The sequence below is a fragment of the Hydra vulgaris genome, chromosome 07 (assembly GCF_038396675.1).
Source record: "Hydra vulgaris chromosome 07, alternate assembly HydraT2T_AEP".
NCBI classification, from domain to species: Eukaryota; Metazoa; Cnidaria; class Hydrozoa; order Anthoathecata; family Hydridae; genus Hydra; species Hydra vulgaris.
In genome coordinates this window covers 4,237,651-4,256,972 of record NC_088926.1, presented here as the reverse complement: position 1 = coordinate 4,256,972, position 19,322 = coordinate 4,237,651, and the positions used below count along the sequence as shown (strand labels likewise).

Here is a 19,322-nt window from a genome sequence, read left to right as displayed (position 1 = left end):
TATATATATATATATATATACTGTATGCAAGAAAAAATCTTACACAAAAAAAAATCATAATTTTAAAGATTGCACCAAAAAAATGAGTTTTGATGGCCTCAACAAGACAATTTGGCATTAAGTTGACCAAATTTTGGGTTTCTTCTGTTTTTATATTATCCCATGCGCTCATTATAGCTTTTTTCAAGTCGTTTTTACATCTAAATGCTTGGTCGCCAATTTTTCTGTCCAAAATATACCACAAATTTTCTATTGGATTCCGGACTTTGAGGTGGCTATTTCAAAACATTGATGTTATTTGTATCAAACTATACCTTCATTTTCTTATCCATATGTTTTGGATCATTATCCTGCTGGTGTATGAAATCGTTTCCCATTCTCAATTTTTAAGATGGTTGCAAAATGGCTTTGAGAATTTAAGAATACATTAAAGCATTATTTTGTCATCAATAAATATAATTTTCCCCACACTTTTCTAACTCATACTACCCCAAACCATCACATTTCCTCCTCTATGCTTAGCACTTCCTCACAAATAATTCAATTTTTCTCTTTTTTTTCGCCACACTTTCTGCACTCCATCCAATGCAACGAGGTTGTATTTTGACTCATCTGACTACAAAATATTTTTCCAATATGATATATTGGCATTTTTTCGTACTTCTTTGCAATTTACAATCGACGTTTCATTTGTTTAAAAGTTAATTTTCAAACTACTCTACCTCTATATCCTTGTTCTATAATTCGTTTTCTGATTGTTTGAGGAGTCACTGGTGTTGTGATCTTCTTGAATTTTTAAAGCTAATTTAGCTGCAAAAACAAATCTGTTTTTCTTCGTATTAATGATGCTATTTCGATCAATTGCACTGGCAGTCATGAATTTTTGTCCTCTACCTACCACACTAGCAATAGTTTCAATCAAATTATGCTTCTTAACAATTAAAAAAATGAAAGTATACTTTGAGACAAATAACATCAATATTTTGAAATGGCTGTCTCAAAGTCCGGAATCCAATAGAAAATTTGTGGTATATTTTAATCATGAAAATTGACGACCAAGCAAATAGATGCAAAGATGACTTAAAAGAAGCTATAATAAGCGCAAGGGCAATATAACAACAGAAAAGACCCAAAACATGGTAAACCCAATGCCATATTGTCTAGCAAAGGGCATCAAGGTCAAAGGAAGCCCCATTAAATATTAACTTTCATGGAATTTGATCGATTTGACATTATTTTTAAACTGTGCAATTGTTTTTTTTGCAGTCTATTAAAAGTATCAATAGACCAATTAAATAAAATTCAATAGGTTTAGAAAGCAATTAATTCATCAATACACAAATAAATTCTTAAAACAATATTTGAAATGATATTTAAAAAAAAACATTCAATTGACATTCAACAAACAACACTTAATTAGATAACTAATTAAAAGTTTGAAAGTTTTACCAGAAAACTCATTTTATTTATGCAATTCTTAAAATTATGATTTTATTTTAGAGTACTATTTTTTTTTTAATACCATATAATATATATACATATTAAAAATAAATTATTTATGGATACTTTATAAATATTAAACGACTTTAAATGCAAGTATATCTAATAAAATTAAATTAAAAGTATTATTAAATAAATTTAGTGTCACCAAAAGAACAAAATGTCGAACATAAACATATAGCCTCACCATGTAACGATAATCTACATGTGGTTATTAATTCACGTGAAAACAAAAGTTTACATGTTTTTGAGGAGGAAATTTCTCCATTGATCAGAGAAAATAATCTTGAATCAATGTCATTTGATACTTTTGAAATCATAGCAGATGAAGATAAAGAGCCTTACATTACTGTTCATAAAAATAAAACCCCGCAAATAAACTTTTCTATTAGTGGACTCGGATTGAACGTTAGTGGTAAAAAGAAGAAAGATACTGGCGAAGACTCTGATTCTGACGATGACAGCGAGAAAGGTAAAAAGAAAAAGGACAAGTCTGGATTCGGATTTGGAATGAAGATGCCAAAGTTTGGCGGAAGTGGTAAAGCAGATATACATGGTCCAGAAGTTGATGTTGATGGAAAGTTGAAAGGTGGAATATCTGCTGATGTGGATGTACCCCATTTGAAATCTAAAGTTGAAGGACCTGATGTTGATGTTTCTGCTAAATTGCCTTCAGGCAATGTTGATATCAATGCTCCGCATGGTAAAGGAAGCATTCCTGGTATTGATGTTAAAGGCGGACTCGGATTGAACGTTAGTGGTAAAAAGAAGAAAGATACTGGCGAAGACTCTGATTCTGACGATGACAGCGAGAAAGGTAAAAAGAAAAAGGACAAGTCTGGATTCGGATTTGGAATGAAGATGCCAAAGTTTGGCGGAAGTGGTAAAGCAGATATACATGGTCCAGAAGTTGATGTTGATGGAAAGTTGAAAGGTGGAATATCTGCTGATGTGGATGTACCCCATTTGAAATCTAAAGTTGAAGGACCTGATGTTGATGTTTCTGCTAAATTGCCTTCAGGCAATGTTGATATCAATGCTCCGCATGGTAAAGGAAGCATTCCTGGTATTGATGTTAAAGGCGGACTCGGATTGAACGTTAGTGGTAAAAAGAAGAAAGATACTGGCGAAGACTCTGATTCTGACGATGACAGCGAGAAAGGTAAAAAGAAAAAGGACAAGTCTGGATTCGGATTTGGAATGAAGATGCCAAAGTTTGGCGGAAGTGGTAAAGCAGATATACATGGTCCAGAAGTTGATGTTGATGGAAAGTTGAAAGGTGGAATATCTGCTGATGTGGATGTACCCCATTTGAAATCTAAAGTTGAAGGACCTGATGTTGATGTTTCTGCTAAATTGCCTTCAGGCAATGTTGATATCAATGCTCCGCATGGTAAAGGAAGCATTCCTGGTATTGATGTTAAAGGCGGACTCGGATTGAACGTTAGTGGTAAAAAGAAGAAAGATACTGGCGAAGACTCTGATTCTGACGATGACAGCGAGAAAGGTAAAAAGAAAAAGGACAAGTCTGGATTCGGATTTGGAATGAAGATGCCAAAGTTTGGCGGAAGTGGTAAAGCAGATATACATGGTCCAGAAGTTGATGTTGATGGAAAGTTGAAAGGTGGAATATCTGCTGATGTGGATGTACCCCATTTGAAATCTAAAGTTGAAGGACCTGATGTTGATGTTTCTGCTAAATTGCCTTCAGGCAATGTTGATATCAATGCTCCGCATGGTAAAGGAAGCATTCCTGGTATTGATGTTAAAGGCGGACTCGGATTGAACGTTAGTGGTAAAAAGAAGAAAGATACTGGCGAAGACTCTGATTCTGACGATGACAGCGAGAAAGGTAAAAAGAAAAAGGACAAGTCTGGATTCGGATTTGGAATGAAGATGCCAAAGTTTGGCGGAAGTGGTAAAGCAGATATACATGGTCCAGAAGTTGATGTTGATGGAAAGTTGAAAGGTGGAATATCTGCTGATGTGGATGTACCCCATTTGAAATCTAAAGTTGAAGGACCTGATGTTGATGTTTCTGCTAAATTGCCTTCAGGCAATGTTGATATCAATGCTCCGCATGGTAAAGGAAGCATTCCTGGTATTGATGTTAAAGGCGGACTCGGATTGAACGTTAGTGGTAAAAAGAAGAAAGATACTGGCGAAGACTCTGATTCTGACGATGACAGCGAGAAAGGTAAAAAGAAAAAGGACAAGTCTGGATTCGGATTTGGAATGAAGATGCCAAAGTTTGGCGGAAGTGGTAAAGCAGATATACATGGTCCAGAAGTTGATGTTGATGGAAAGTTGAAAGGTGGAATATCTGCTGATGTGGATGTACCCCATTTGAAATCTAAAGTTGAAGGACCTGATGTTGATGTTTCTGCTAAATTGCCTTCAGGCAATGTTGATATCAATGCTCCGCATGGTAAAGGAAGCATTCCTGGTATTGATGTTAAAGGCGGACTCGGATTGAACGTTAGTGGTAAAAAGAAGAAAGATACTGGCGAAGACTCTGATTCTGACGATGACAGCGAGAAAGGTAAAAAGAAAAAGGACAAGTCTGGATTCGGATTTGGAATGAAGATGCCAAAGTTTGGCGGAAGTGGTAAAGCAGATATACATGGTCCAGAAGTTGATGTTGATGGAAAGTTGAAAGGTGGAATATCTGCTGATGTGGATGTACCCCATTTGAAATCTAAAGTTGAAGGACCTGATGTTGATGTTTCTGCTAAATTGCCTTCAGGCAATGTTGATATCAATGCTCCGCATGGTAAAGGAAGCATTCCTGGTATTGATGTTAAAGGCGGACTCGGATTGAACGTTAGTGGTAAAAAGAAGAAAGATACTGGCGAAGACTCTGATTCTGACGATGACAGCGAGAAAGGTAAAAAGAAAAAGGACAAGTCTGGATTCGGATTTGGAATGAAGATGCCAAAGTTTGGCGGAAGTGGTAAAGCAGATATACATGGTCCAGAAGTTGATGTTGATGGAAAGTTGAAAGGTGGAATATCTGCTGATGTGGATGTACCCCATTTGAAATCTAAAGTTGAAGGACCTGATGTTGATGTTTCTGCTAAATTGCCTTCAGGCAATGTTGATATCAATGCTCCGCATGGTAAAGGAAGCATTCCTGGTATTGATGTTAAAGGCGGACTCGGATTGAACGTTAGTGGTAAAAAGAAGAAAGATACTGGCGAAGACTCTGATTCTGACGATGACAGCGAGAAAGGTAAAAAGAAAAAGGACAAGTCTGGATTCGGATTTGGAATGAAGATGCCAAAGTTTGGCGGAAGTGGTAAAGCAGATATACATGGTCCAGAAGTTGATGTTGATGGAAAGTTGAAAGGTGGAATATCTGCTGATGTGGATGTACCCCATTTGAAATCTAAAGTTGAAGGACCTGATGTTGATGTTTCTGCTAAATTGCCTTCAGGCAATGTTGATATCAATGCTCCGCATGGTAAAGGAAGCATTCCTGGTATTGATGTTAAAGGCGGACTCGGATTGAACGTTAGTGGTAAAAAGAAGAAAGATACTGGCGAAGACTCTGATTCTGACGATGACAGCGAGAAAGGTAAAAAGAAAAAGGACAAGTCTGGATTCGGATTTGGAATGAAGATGCCAAAGTTTGGCGGAAGTGGTAAAGCAGATATACATGGTCCAGAAGTTGATGTTGATGGAAAGTTGAAAGGTGGAATATCTGCTGATGTGGATGTACCCCATTTGAAATCTAAAGTTGAAGGACCTGATGTTGATGTTTCTGCTAAATTGCCTTCAGGCAATGTTGATATCAATGCTCCGCATGGTAAAGGAAGCATTCCTGGTATTGATGTTAAAGGCGGACTCGGATTGAACGTTAGTGGTAAAAAGAAGAAAGATACTGGCGAAGACTCTGATTCTGACGATGACAGCGAGAAAGGTAAAAAGAAAAAGGACAAGTCTGGATTCGGATTTGGAATGAAGATGCCAAAGTTTGGCGGAAGTGGTAAAGCAGATATACATGGTCCAGAAGTTGATGTTGATGGAAAGTTGAAAGGTGGAATATCTGCTGATGTGGATGTACCCCATTTGAAATCTAAAGTTGAAGGACCTGATGTTGATGTTTCTGCTAAATTGCCTTCAGGCAATGTTGATATCAATGCTCCGCATGGTAAAGGCGCATGGTAAAGGAAGCATTCCTGGTATTGATGTTAAAGGCGGACTCGGATTGAACGTTAGTGGTAAAAAGAAGAAAGATACTGGCGAAGACTCTGATTCTGACGATGACAGCGAGAAAGGTAAAAAGAAAAAGGACAAGTCTGGATTCGGATTTGGAATGAAGATGCCAAAGTTTGGCGGAAGTGGTAAAGCAGATATACATGGTCCAGAAGTTGATGTTGATGGAAAGTTGAAAGGTGGAATATCTGCTGATGTGGATGTACCCCATTTGAAATCTAAAGTTGAAGGACCTGATGTTGATGTTTCTGCTAAATTGCCTTCAGGCAATGTTGATATCAATGCTCCGCATGGTAAAGGAAGCATTCCTGGTATTGATGTTAAAGGCGGACTCGGATTGAACGTTAGTGGTAAAAAGAAGAAAGATACTGGCGAAGACTCTGATTCTGACGATGACAGCGAGAAAGGTAAAAAGAAAAAGGACAAGTCTGGATTCGGATTTGGAATGAAGATGCCAAAGTTTGGCGGAAGTGGTAAAGCAGATATACATGGTCCAGAAGTTGATGTTGATGGAAAGTTGAAAGGTGGAATATCTGCTGATGTGGATGTACCCCATTTGAAATCTAAAGTTGAAGGACCTGATGTTGATGTTTCTGCTAAATTGCCTTCAGGCAATGTTGATATCAATGCTCCGCATGGTAAAGGAAGCATTCCTGGTATTGATGTTAAAGGCGGACTCGGATTGAACGTTAGTGGTAAAAAGAAGAAAGATACTGGCGAAGACTCTGATTCTGACGATGACAGCGAGAAAGGTAAAAAGAAAAAGGACAAGTCTGGATTCGGATTTGGAATGAAGATGCCAAAGTTTGGCGGAAGTGGTAAAGCAGATATACATGGTCCAGAAGTTGATGTTGATGGAAAGTTGAAAGGTGGAATATCTGCTGATGTGGATGTACCCCATTTGAAATCTAAAGTTGAAGGACCTGATGTTGATGTTTCTGCTAAATTGCCTTCAGGCAATGTTGATATCAATGCTCCGCATGGTAAAGGAAGCATTCCTGGTATTGATGTTAAAGGCGGACTCGGATTGAACGTTAGTGGTAAAAAGAAGAAAGATACTGGCGAAGACTCTGATTCTGACGATGACAGCGAGAAAGGTAAAAAGAAAAAGGACAAGTCTGGATTCGGATTTGGAATGAAGATGCCAAAGTTTGGCGGAAGTGGTAAAGCAGATATACATGGTCCAGAAGTTGATGTTGATGGAAAGTTGAAAGGTGGAATATCTGCTGATGTGGATGTACCCCATTTGAAATCTAAAGTTGAAGGACCTGATGTTGATGTTTCTGCTAAATTGCCTTCAGGCAATGTTGATATCAATGCTCCGCATGGTAAAGGAAGCATTCCTGGTATTGATGTTAAAGGCGGACTCGGATTGAACGTTAGTGGTAAAAAGAAGAAAGATACTGGCGAAGACTCTGATTCTGACGATGACAGCGAGAAAGGTAAAAAGAAAAAGGACAAGTCTGGATTCGGATTTGGAATGAAGATGCCAAAGTTTGGCGGAAGTGGTAAAGCAGATATACATGGTCCAGAAGTTGATGTTGATGGAAAGTTGAAAGGTGGAATATCTGCTGATGTGGATGTACCCCATTTGAAATCTAAAGTTGAAGGACCTGATGTTGATGTTTCTGCTAAATTGCCTTCAGGCAATGTTGATATCAATGCTCCGCATGGTAAAGGAAGCATTCCTGGTATTGATGTTAAAGGCGGACTCGGATTGAACGTTAGTGGTAAAAAGAAGAAAGATACTGGCGAAGACTCTGATTCTGACGATGACAGCGAGAAAGGTAAAAAGAAAAAGGACAAGTCTGGATTCGGATTTGGAATGAAGATGCCAAAGTTTGGCGGAAGTGGTAAAGCAGATATACATGGTCCAGAAGTTGATGTTGATGGAAAGTTGAAAGGTGGAATATCTGCTGATGTGGATGTACCCCATTTGAAATCTAAAGTTGAAGGACCTGATGTTGATGTTTCTGCTAAATTGCCTTCAGGCAATGTTGATATCAATGCTCCGCATGGTAAAGGAAGCATTCCTGGTATTGATGTTAAAGGCGGACTCGGATTGAACGTTAGTGGTAAAAAGAAGAAAGATACTGGCGAAGACTCTGATTCTGACGATGACAGCGAGAAAGGTAAAAAGAAAAAGGACAAGTCTGGATTCGGATTTGGAATGAAGATGCCAAAGTTTGGCGGAAGTGGTAAAGCAGATATACATGGTCCAGAAGTTGATGTTGATGGAAAGTTGAAAGGTGGAATATCTGCTGATGTGGATGTACCCCATTTGAAATCTAAAGTTGAAGGACCTGATGTTGATGTTTCTGCTAAATTGCCTTCAGGCAATGTTGATATCAATGCTCCGCATGGTAAAGGAAGCATTCCTGGTATTGATGTTAAAGGCGGACTCGGATTGAACGTTAGTGGTAAAAAGAAGAAAGATACTGGCGAAGACTCTGATTCTGACGATGACAGCGAGAAAGGTAAAAAGAAAAAGGACAAGTCTGGATTCGGATTTGGAATGAAGATGCCAAAGTTTGGCGGAAGTGGTAAAGCAGATATACATGGTCCAGAAGTTGATGTTGATGGAAAGTTGAAAGGTGGAATATCTGCTGATGTGGATGTACCCCATTTGAAATCTAAAGTTGAAGGACCTGATGTTGATGTTTCTGCTAAATTGCCTTCAGGCAATGTTGATATCAATGCTCCGCATGGTAAAGGAAGCATTCCTGGTATTGATGTTAAAGGCGGACTCGGATTGAACGTTAGTGGTAAAAAGAAGAAAGATACTGGCGAAGACTCTGATTCTGACGATGACAGCGAGAAAGGTAAAAAGAAAAAGGACAAGTCTGGATTCGGATTTGGAATGAAGATGCCAAAGTTTGGCGGAAGTGGTAAAGCAGATATACATGGTCCAGAAGTTGATGTTGATGGAAAGTTGAAAGGTGGAATATCTGCTGATGTGGATGTACCCCATTTGAAATCTAAAGTTGAAGGACCTGATGTTGATGTTTCTGCTAAATTGCCTTCAGGCAATGTTGATATCAATGCTCCGCATGGTAAAGGAAGCATTCCTGGTATTGATGTTAAAGGCGGACTCGGATTGAACGTTAGTGGTAAAAAGAAGAAAGATACTGGCGAAGACTCTGATTCTGACGATGACAGCGAGAAAGGTAAAAAGAAAAAGGACAAGTCTGGATTCGGATTTGGAATGAAGATGCCAAAGTTTGGCGGAAGTGGTAAAGCAGATATACATGGTCCAGAAGTTGATGTTGATGGAAAGTTGAAAGGTGGAATATCTGCTGATGTGGATGTACCCCATTTGAAATCTAAAGTTGAAGGACCTGATGTTGATGTTTCTGCTAAATTGCCTTCAGGCAATGTTGATATCAATGCTCCGCATGGTAAAGGAAGCATTCCTGGTATTGATGTTAAAGGCGGACTCGGATTGAACGTTAGTGGTAAAAAGAAGAAAGATACTGGCGAAGACTCTGATTCTGACGATGACAGCGAGAAAGGTAAAAAGAAAAAGGACAAGTCTGGATTCGGATTTGGAATGAAGATGCCAAAGTTTGGCGGAAGTGGTAAAGCAGATATACATGGTCCAGAAGTTGATGTTGATGGAAAGTTGAAAGGTGGAATATCTGCTGATGTGGATGTACCCCATTTGAAATCTAAAGTTGAAGGACCTGATGTTGATGTTTCTGCTAAATTGCCTTCAGGCAATGTTGATATCAATGCTCCGCATGGTAAAGGAAGCATTCCTGGTATTGATGTTAAAGGCGGACTCGGATTGAACGTTAGTGGTAAAAAGAAGAAAGATACTGGCGAAGACTCTGATTCTGACGATGACAGCGAGAAAGGTAAAAAGAAAAAGGACAAGTCTGGATTCGGATTTGGAATGAAGATGCCAAAGTTTGGCGGAAGTGGTAAAGCAGATATACATGGTCCAGAAGTTGATGTTGATGGAAAGTTGAAAGGTGGAATATCTGCTGATGTGGATGTACCCCATTTGAAATCTAAAGTTGAAGGACCTGATGTTGATGTTTCTGCTAAATTGCCTTCAGGCAATGTTGATATCAATGCTCCGCATGGTAAAGGAAGCATTCCTGGTATTGATGTTAAAGGCGGACTCGGATTGAACGTTAGTGGTAAAAAGAAGAAAGATACTGGCGAAGACTCTGATTCTGACGATGACAGCGAGAAAGGTAAAAAGAAAAAGGACAAGTCTGGATTCGGATTTGGAATGAAGATGCCAAAGTTTGGCGGAAGTGGTAAAGCAGATATACATGGTCCAGAAGTTGATGTTGATGGAAAGTTGAAAGGTGGAATATCTGCTGATGTGGATGTACCCCATTTGAAATCTAAAGTTGAAGGACCTGATGTTGATGTTTCTGCTAAATTGCCTTCAGGCAATGTTGATATCAATGCTCCGCATGGTAAAGGAAGCATTCCTGGTATTGATGTTAAAGGCGGACTCGGATTGAACGTTAGTGGTAAAAAGAAGAAAGATACTGGCGAAGACTCTGATTCTGACGATGACAGCGAGAAAGGTAAAAAGAAAAAGGACAAGTCTGGATTCGGATTTGGAATGAAGATGCCAAAGTTTGGCGGAAGTGGTAAAGCAGATATACATGGTCCAGAAGTTGATGTTGATGGAAAGTTGAAAGGTGGAATATCTGCTGATGTGGATGTACCCCATTTGAAATCTAAAGTTGAAGGACCTGATGTTGATGTTTCTGCTAAATTGCCTTCAGGCAATGTTGATATCAATGCTCCGCATGGTAAAGGAAGCATTCCTGGTATTGATGTTAAAGGCGGACTCGGATTGAACGTTAGTGGTAAAAAGAAGAAAGATACTGGCGAAGACTCTGATTCTGACGATGACAGCGAGAAAGGTAAAAAGAAAAAGGACAAGTCTGGATTCGGATTTGGAATGAAGATGCCAAAGTTTGGCGGAAGTGGTAAAGCAGATATACATGGTCCAGAAGTTGATGTTGATGGAAAGTTGAAAGGTGGAATATCTGCTGATGTGGATGTACCCCATTTGAAATCTAAAGTTGAAGGACCTGATGTTGATGTTTCTGCTAAATTGCCTTCAGGCAATGTTGATATCAATGCTCCGCATGGTAAAGGAAGCATTCCTGGTATTGATGTTAAAGGCGGACTCGGATTGAACGTTAGTGGTAAAAAGAAGAAAGATACTGGCGAAGACTCTGATTCTGACGATGACAGCGAGAAAGGTAAAAAGAAAAAGGACAAGTCTGGATTCGGATTTGGAATGAAGATGCCAAAGTTTGGCGGAAGTGGTAAAGCAGATATACATGGTCCAGAAGTTGATGTTGATGGAAAGTTGAAAGGTGGAATATCTGCTGATGTGGATGTACCCCATTTGAAATCTAAAGTTGAAGGACCTGATGTTGATGTTTCTGCTAAATTGCCTTCAGGCAATGTTGATATCAATGCTCCGCATGGTAAAGGAAGCATTCCTGGTATTGATGTTAAAGGCGGACTCGGATTGAACGTTAGTGGTAAAAAGAAGAAAGATACTGGCGAAGACTCTGATTCTGACGATGACAGCGAGAAAGGTAAAAAGAAAAAGGACAAGTCTGGATTCGGATTTGGAATGAAGATGCCAAAGTTTGGCGGAAGTGGTAAAGCAGATATACATGGTCCAGAAGTTGATGTTGATGGAAAGTTGAAAGGTGGAATATCTGCTGATGTGGATGTACCCCATTTGAAATCTAAAGTTGAAGGACCTGATGTTGATGTTTCTGCTAAATTGCCTTCAGGCAATGTTGATATCAATGCTCCGCATGGTAAAGGAAGCATTCCTGGTATTGATGTTAAAGGCGGACTCGGATTGAACGTTAGTGGTAAAAAGAAGAAAGATACTGGCGAAGACTCTGATTCTGACGATGACAGCGAGAAAGGTAAAAAGAAAAAGGACAAGTCTGGATTCGGATTTGGAATGAAGATGCCAAAGTTTGGCGGAAGTGGTAAAGCAGATATACATGGTCCAGAAGTTGATGTTGATGGAAAGTTGAAAGGTGGAATATCTGCTGATGTGGATGTACCCCATTTGAAATCTAAAGTTGAAGGACCTGATGTTGATGTTTCTGCTAAATTGCCTTCAGGCAATGTTGATATCAATGCTCCGCATGGTAAAGGAAGCATTCCTGGTATTGATGTTAAAGGCGGACTCGGATTGAACGTTAGTGGTAAAAAGAAGAAAGATACTGGCGAAGACTCTGATTCTGACGATGACAGCGAGAAAGGTAAAAAGAAAAAGGACAAGTCTGGATTCGGATTTGGAATGAAGATGCCAAAGTTTGGCGGAAGTGGTAAAGCAGATATACATGGTCCAGAAGTTGATGTTGATGGAAAGTTGAAAGGTGGAATATCTGCTGATGTGGATGTACCCCATTTGAAATCTAAAGTTGAAGGACCTGATGTTGATGTTTCTGCTAAATTGCCTTCAGGCAATGTTGATATCAATGCTCCGCATGGTAAAGGAAGCATTCCTGGTATTGATGTTAAAGGCGGACTCGGATTGAACGTTAGTGGTAAAAAGAAGAAAGATACTGGCGAAGACTCTGATTCTGACGATGACAGCGAGAAAGGTAAAAAGAAAAAGGACAAGTCTGGATTCGGATTTGGAATGAAGATGCCAAAGTTTGGCGGAAGTGGTAAAGCAGATATACATGGTCCAGAAGTTGATGTTGATGGAAAGTTGAAAGGTGGAATATCTGCTGATGTGGATGTACCCCATTTGAAATCTAAAGTTGAAGGACCTGATGTTGATGTTTCTGCTAAATTGCCTTCAGGCAATGTTGATATCAATGCTCCGCATGGTAAAGGAAGCATTCCTGGTATTGATGTTAAAGGCGGACTCGGATTGAACGTTAGTGGTAAAAAGAAGAAAGATACTGGCGAAGACTCTGATTCTGACGATGACAGCGAGAAAGGTAAAAAGAAAAAGGACAAGTCTGGATTCGGATTTGGAATGAAGATGCCAAAGTTTGGCGGAAGTGGTAAAGCAGATATACATGGTCCAGAAGTTGATGTTGATGGAAAGTTGAAAGGTGGAATATCTGCTGATGTGGATGTACCCCATTTGAAATCTAAAGTTGAAGGACCTGATGTTGATGTTTCTGCTAAATTGCCTTCAGGCAATGTTGATATCAATGCTCCGCATGGTAAAGGAAGCATTCCTGGTATTGATGTTAAAGGCGGACTCGGATTGAACGTTAGTGGTAAAAAGAAGAAAGATACTGGCGAAGACTCTGATTCTGACGATGACAGCGAGAAAGGTAAAAAGAAAAAGGACAAGTCTGGATTCGGATTTGGAATGAAGATGCCAAAGTTTGGCGGAAGTGGTAAAGCAGATATACATGGTCCAGAAGTTGATGTTGATGGAAAGTTGAAAGGTGGAATATCTGCTGATGTGGATGTACCCCATTTGAAATCTAAAGTTGAAGGACCTGATGTTGATGTTTCTGCTAAATTGCCTTCAGGCAATGTTGATATCAATGCTCCGCATGGTAAAGGAAGCATTCCTGGTATTGATGTTAAAGGCGGACTCGGATTGAACGTTAGTGGTAAAAAGAAGAAAGATACTGGCGAAGACTCTGATTCTGACGATGACAGCGAGAAAGGTAAAAAGAAAAAGGACAAGTCTGGATTCGGATTTGGAATGAAGATGCCAAAGTTTGGCGGAAGTGGTAAAGCAGATATACATGGTCCAGAAGTTGATGTTGATGGAAAGTTGAAAGGTGGAATATCTGCTGATGTGGATGTACCCCATTTGAAATCTAAAGTTGAAGGACCTGATGTTGATGTTTCTGCTAAATTGCCTTCAGGCAATGTTGATATCAATGCTCCGCATGGTAAAGGAAGCATTCCTGGTATTGATGTTAAAGGCGGACTCGGATTGAACGTTAGTGGTAAAAAGAAGAAAGATACTGGCGAAGACTCTGATTCTGACGATGACAGCGAGAAAGGTAAAAAGAAAAAGGACAAGTCTGGATTCGGATTTGGAATGAAGATGCCAAAGTTTGGCGGAAGTGGTAAAGCAGATATACATGGTCCAGAAGTTGATGTTGATGGAAAGTTGAAAGGTGGAATATCTGCTGATGTGGATGTACCCCATTTGAAATCTAAAGTTGAAGGACCTGATGTTGATGTTTCTGCTAAATTGCCTTCAGGCAATGTTGATATCAATGCTCCGCATGGTAAAGGAAGCATTCCTGGTATTGATGTTAAAGGCGGACTCGGATTGAACGTTAGTGGTAAAAAGAAGAAAGATACTGGCGAAGACTCTGATTCTGACGATGACAGCGAGAAAGGTAAAAAGAAAAAGGACAAGTCTGGATTCGGATTTGGAATGAAGATGCCAAAGTTTGGCGGAAGTGGTAAAGCAGATATACATGGTCCAGAAGTTGATGTTGATGGAAAGTTGAAAGGTGGAATATCTGCTGATGTGGATGTACCCCATTTGAAATCTAAAGTTGAAGGACCTGATGTTGATGTTTCTGCTAAATTGCCTTCAGGCAATGTTGATATCAATGCTCCGCATGGTAAAGGAAGCATTCCTGGTATTGATGTTAAAGGCGGACTCGGATTGAACGTTAGTGGTAAAAAGAAGAAAGATACTGGCGAAGACTCTGATTCTGACGATGACAGCGAGAAAGGTAAAAAGAAAAAGGACAAGTCTGGATTCGGATTTGGAATGAAGATGCCAAAGTTTGGCGGAAGTGGTAAAGCAGATATACATGGTCCAGAAGTTGATGTTGATGGAAAGTTGAAAGGTGGAATATCTGCTGATGTGGATGTACCCCATTTGAAATCTAAAGTTGAAGGACCTGATGTTGATGTTTCTGCTAAATTGCCTTCAGGCAATGTTGATATCAATGCTCCGCATGGTAAAGGAAGCATTCCTGGTATTGATGTTAAAGGCGGACTCGGATTGAACGTTAGTGGTAAAAAGAAGAAAGATACTGGCGAAGACTCTGATTCTGACGATGACAGCGAGAAAGGTAAAAAGAAAAAGGACAAGTCTGGATTCGGATTTGGAATGAAGATGCCAAAGTTTGGCGGAAGTGGTAAAGCAGATATACATGGTCCAGAAGTTGATGTTGATGGAAAGTTGAAAGGTGGAATATCTGCTGATGTGGATGTACCCCATTTGAAATCTAAAGTTGAAGGACCTGATGTTGATGTTTCTGCTAAATTGCCTTCAGGCAATGTTGATATCAATGCTCCGCATGGTAAAGGAAGCATTCCTGGTACTGATGTTAAAGGCGGACTCGGATTGAACGTTAGTGGTAAAAAGAAGAAAGATACTGGCGAAGACTCTGATTCTGACGATGACAGGGAGAAAGGTAAAAGGAAAAAGGACAAATCTGGATTCGGATTTGGAATGAAGATGCCAAAGTTTGGTGGAAGTGTGAAAGGTCATAAACATTGTCCAGAAGTTGATGTTGATGGAAATTTGAAAGGTGGAATATCTGCTGTTGTGGATGTACCCCATTTGAAATCTAAAGTTGAAGGACCTGATGTTGATGTTTCTGCTAAATTGCCTTCAGGCAATGTTGATATCAATGCTCCGCATGGTAAAGGAAGCATTCCTGGTACTGATGTTAAAGGCGGACTCGGATTGAACGTTAGTGGTAAAAAGAAGAAAGATACTGGCGAAGACTCTGATTCTGACGATGACAGGGAGAAAGGTAAAAGGAAAAAGGACAAATCTGGATTCGGATTTGGAATGAAGATGCCAAAGTTTGGTGGAAGTGTGAAAGGTCATAAACATTGTCCAGAAGTTGATGTTGATGGAAATTTGAAAGGTGGAATATCTGCTGATGTGGATGTACCCCATTTGAAATCTAAAGTTGAAGGACCTGATGTTGATGTTTCTGCTAAATTGCCTTCAGGCAATGTTGATATCAATGCTCCGCATGGTAAAGGAAGCATTCCTGGTATTGATGTTAAAGGCGGACTCGGATTGAACGTTAGTGGTAAAAAGAAGAAAGATACTGGCGAAGACTCTGATTCTGACGATGACAGCGAGAAAGGTAAAAAGAAAAAGGACAAGTCTGGATTCGGATTTGGAATGAAGATGTCAAAGTTTGGCGGAAGTGGTAAAGCAGATATACATGGTCCAGAAGTTGATGTTGATGGAAAGTTGAAAGGTGGAATATCTGCTGATGTGGATGTACCCCATTTGAAATCTAAAGTTGAAGGACCTGATGTTGATGTTTCTGCTAAATTGCCTTCAGGCAATGTTGACACAAATTCTTCTCATGATAAAGGAAGTTTTTCTGGTTTTGATGATAAAGGGGTAAACATTAGCTCTAATATTTCAAATATTTCTAGCGATTCTTCTCCTGCTGTTATTGAAATAGATAAAGTTGTTAAAAAAAGGAAAGATAAGGATAAGTCATCCTTCGGTTTTAAACTAAAGATGCCAAAGTTTGGTGGAAGTAGTAAAGCAGATTCTTGTGTTTCTGATGTTGTTTCTGGTGGTACAATAAAATCTGATGTTTCAGTTGATCCACTTTCCTCAAGATCTAAAAGTGATATTCCTGAGGCTCATTTATCTGGTGATAAATTGAATGTTACTCTTTCTGATGTTTCAGAGTATAGCGATAAGTTGTCTAAGAAAGATAAAAAGCGTCATTTGTTTGGTAATAACAAGAAATTGAAAAATAATTCAAATTTTTTTTGTTCTTTGGATAAGCCATCTGTTGAGTCTCCTAAGTTAGATTCTCATATTGAATTTAACCAACCATCTGGTGAAATTGCTCCTTCAGACTCTTTCGTTGCTATAGATATCGGTGAGAATTCTTTAATTGACAATCAAGATTTATCTGTTAATGCAAGTCCAAGATCAGCATCATTTTTGCAAAAGTACTTTCAAAAAAATGAACCTAAACCTAAATCCCAGTCACTTTCTGATGATAGAAATCAAGAAAATAAGAAACTTAGTTCTGTAGATAAAAAGGCATTTATGCAAGAAGTTTCTATTGGTGACGTTAAACAAGATTTTGTAATTATAGAATCTTCAAGTTCTCCAAAGTCTAATGATCATATAAAATCTCCTAAATCTCCTAGTCTTCTTCGGCGTATCGGTATGTTTTTCCATTTGCATTCTGACAATTATAACCTTGAAAAAGTTGATTCAGAATCTCATTCAAAAGAGGATAAGGCTTCTGATCTGAAAGATTCACATTCTGTTAAAGGAGACGATTGCTTTGAAATTCCTGATGTAGTTATAACTGTATCTAAAAATACATCTTCTACATTGTCGGTTACACATTCTTCTGCTAACTCTAGTGGTCTGCCCACAGGTATCTATTTATTTTGTTTAAAAATTTGATGAAAATTAAAAAAATAATTTATATTTATTTTTCTGCTGTTTTTTATGTTTGCTTATATATGTATCTACTTTAGCAGTTTAGGTTGACACAATATAAATGTTTCTTCCTGGTATTTATTTATAAAATTTATTACCTGTTAAAACTTTTTTCTTTAAAAAAAAATGAAAAGAAAAAAAATAATATAAATTTTTTTCGTATACTTTTTGTACAAATCTGCATACATAAAAACCTTTTAATTGACGTCATTACAAACATACTACTGTCAACTGATACTTCAAGTATCCTAAACATAAAATAAGCGCTCGCCCACATATCCGCATTGGTGGATGTGTGGGCGAGCGCAAAATTGCAAGAGCGCGACAGCGCTCATCAAACGGAGAAGACTGGAGTAATCATTTTTATACCATTTTACTAATTATTATTTCACAGTTGAATTTCTTAAAGTTAATTTATTATATGTAATTAATTTATAATTTTTTCAATTATCACGGAAAAAACAAAGTTGTTAAAATAATGCATAATTATTTTAAATATTTTTGAATTTGTTTATAAATTATACAAAATATCCAGATTTAAACACAAAGAACCGTATCATAGCAAAAGGTGAGGGGAAATGCTTCAGTGACATCAGCCTTGATTATTATTATACAAACGACCAATTATTATTAATCACCTAAACGTAAACTAAAATTTAACACTTAAAATTAAATTTAACACCTAAACTTAAATTTAACACCTAAACTTAAATTTAACACCTAAAATTAAATTTATCCGCTTTAGAATGTGACACTTCTTTTATTATGCTATCATATTTTTGAGGTCTATAAATCCTTTTTCTTCTCCAAAAATCTTTCATAATCTTGCTTTAAAATGAATAACGGGTAGCTCCATACAATTTTCTGAAATCCCACTGCATATTTTATTTAACAATGCATTATAAAGGTTTCATGGCATGATTAAGCTCTCATCACATGAATAAATTTTCGATTATCATAAATTAATATAAATTAGGTTCCAGAGTAATATAAGTGATTCTAATGTAATGCAAATAGTTTTACAAAGGGTTTAAAATTCATACAATATATAATTATGTTATTAATTCAAATGAGAATATATATATATATATATATATATATATATATATATATATATATATATATATATATATATATATATATATATATATATATATATATATATATATATATAAAAGTATTGCAATATATAGTAACAAATATATTTTGAGCTATGTGTTTTGCTAATTATACATAATACCTGACTTTTCGTCAGTCCTATATGCTGGCTGTTTTTTTTTTAGTTGTGGAAGGAAATGTTTCGTCGGCTATTTCCGGCGAGAACATCGTATCCGACGGCGATTCCACTCAAAAAACAAAATCAACTATAACCAGTGATTTTTCAATATCTGGAGAAAGCTCTGTCAAGTTCTCAATAAGTACGTTTTCTTTAAAGCTTAGTAGATAGCAATAAAATAAATTATATTACAGTTAATAAAAATAACTTTGAATATTCTTTTTAGATTACAGTTAATAAAAATAACTTTGAATATTCTTTTTAGATTAAAACCAGAGTAAGTAACCAAGCAACTGTTTAAAACCTTAGCAAGTATTACTGTTTAGGCTCTGATGTTTATTTGGGACTCTAAGGACACTTTGTGGTATAAAAAATTTAAAATGAATTTGTAACAAAAGAGGCGGTTTTACATTTGTATAAGTTGTGTTTGACTCTTAGTATGATAATTTATGATAAATATGTAAATATATTTATTATTTTTTAAAAAGGAAGTTTTTAAAAGTTTTTATTTCTAACTTTTTGCTAAATTTTGCAGAAATATGCTGAATTTTGCTCTATTCTGACTTTTTGCTAAATCCGTGGATTTTTTTGTGAGCATTTTATGTTTTCTTTTTTCGAGTGTTTTTTTAAGTTTCTTTTTTTTATCTTTTTTTTTTATAGAATTAAATAGATTATTTAGAAAAATTTTTAAAGAAAAAAAAATGATTTTTTAATAACTTTTGTAATCTTCTTATATCTTTAGTGGCAAAGTACAGCTCTTCTCGCGTTTAGTACAGCTCTTCTCGCGTTAGGTACAACTCTTCTCGCATTAGGTACAGCTCTTCTCGCGTTAAGTACAGCTCTTCTCGCGTTAAGACCAATCTTTATTTAGAGACTCTAATATCCCGATTAGAATTACTTTGTGGACTAGAATCACTTCTA

At 37.5% G+C, this 19,322-nt stretch overlaps 1 protein-coding gene across 1 annotated transcript in view; it reads left to right on the top strand.

Moving 5' to 3' along the window:
- Positions 1-19,114, top strand: part of LOC136071957 (neuroblast differentiation-associated protein AHNAK-like) — a 36,662-nt gene extending 17,548 nt beyond the window's left edge. The window contains 4 exon segments of the mRNA XM_065800835.1: positions 1,643-5,660; positions 5,662-17,060; positions 18,409-18,543; positions 18,667-19,114. Coding sequence (XP_065656907.1) covers positions 1,643-5,660; positions 5,662-17,060; positions 18,409-18,543; positions 18,667-18,671 — 15,557 coding nt within the window. The 3' untranslated portion in view covers positions 18,672-19,114.
- The last annotated feature ends 208 nt before the right edge of the window (positions 19,115-19,322 follow it).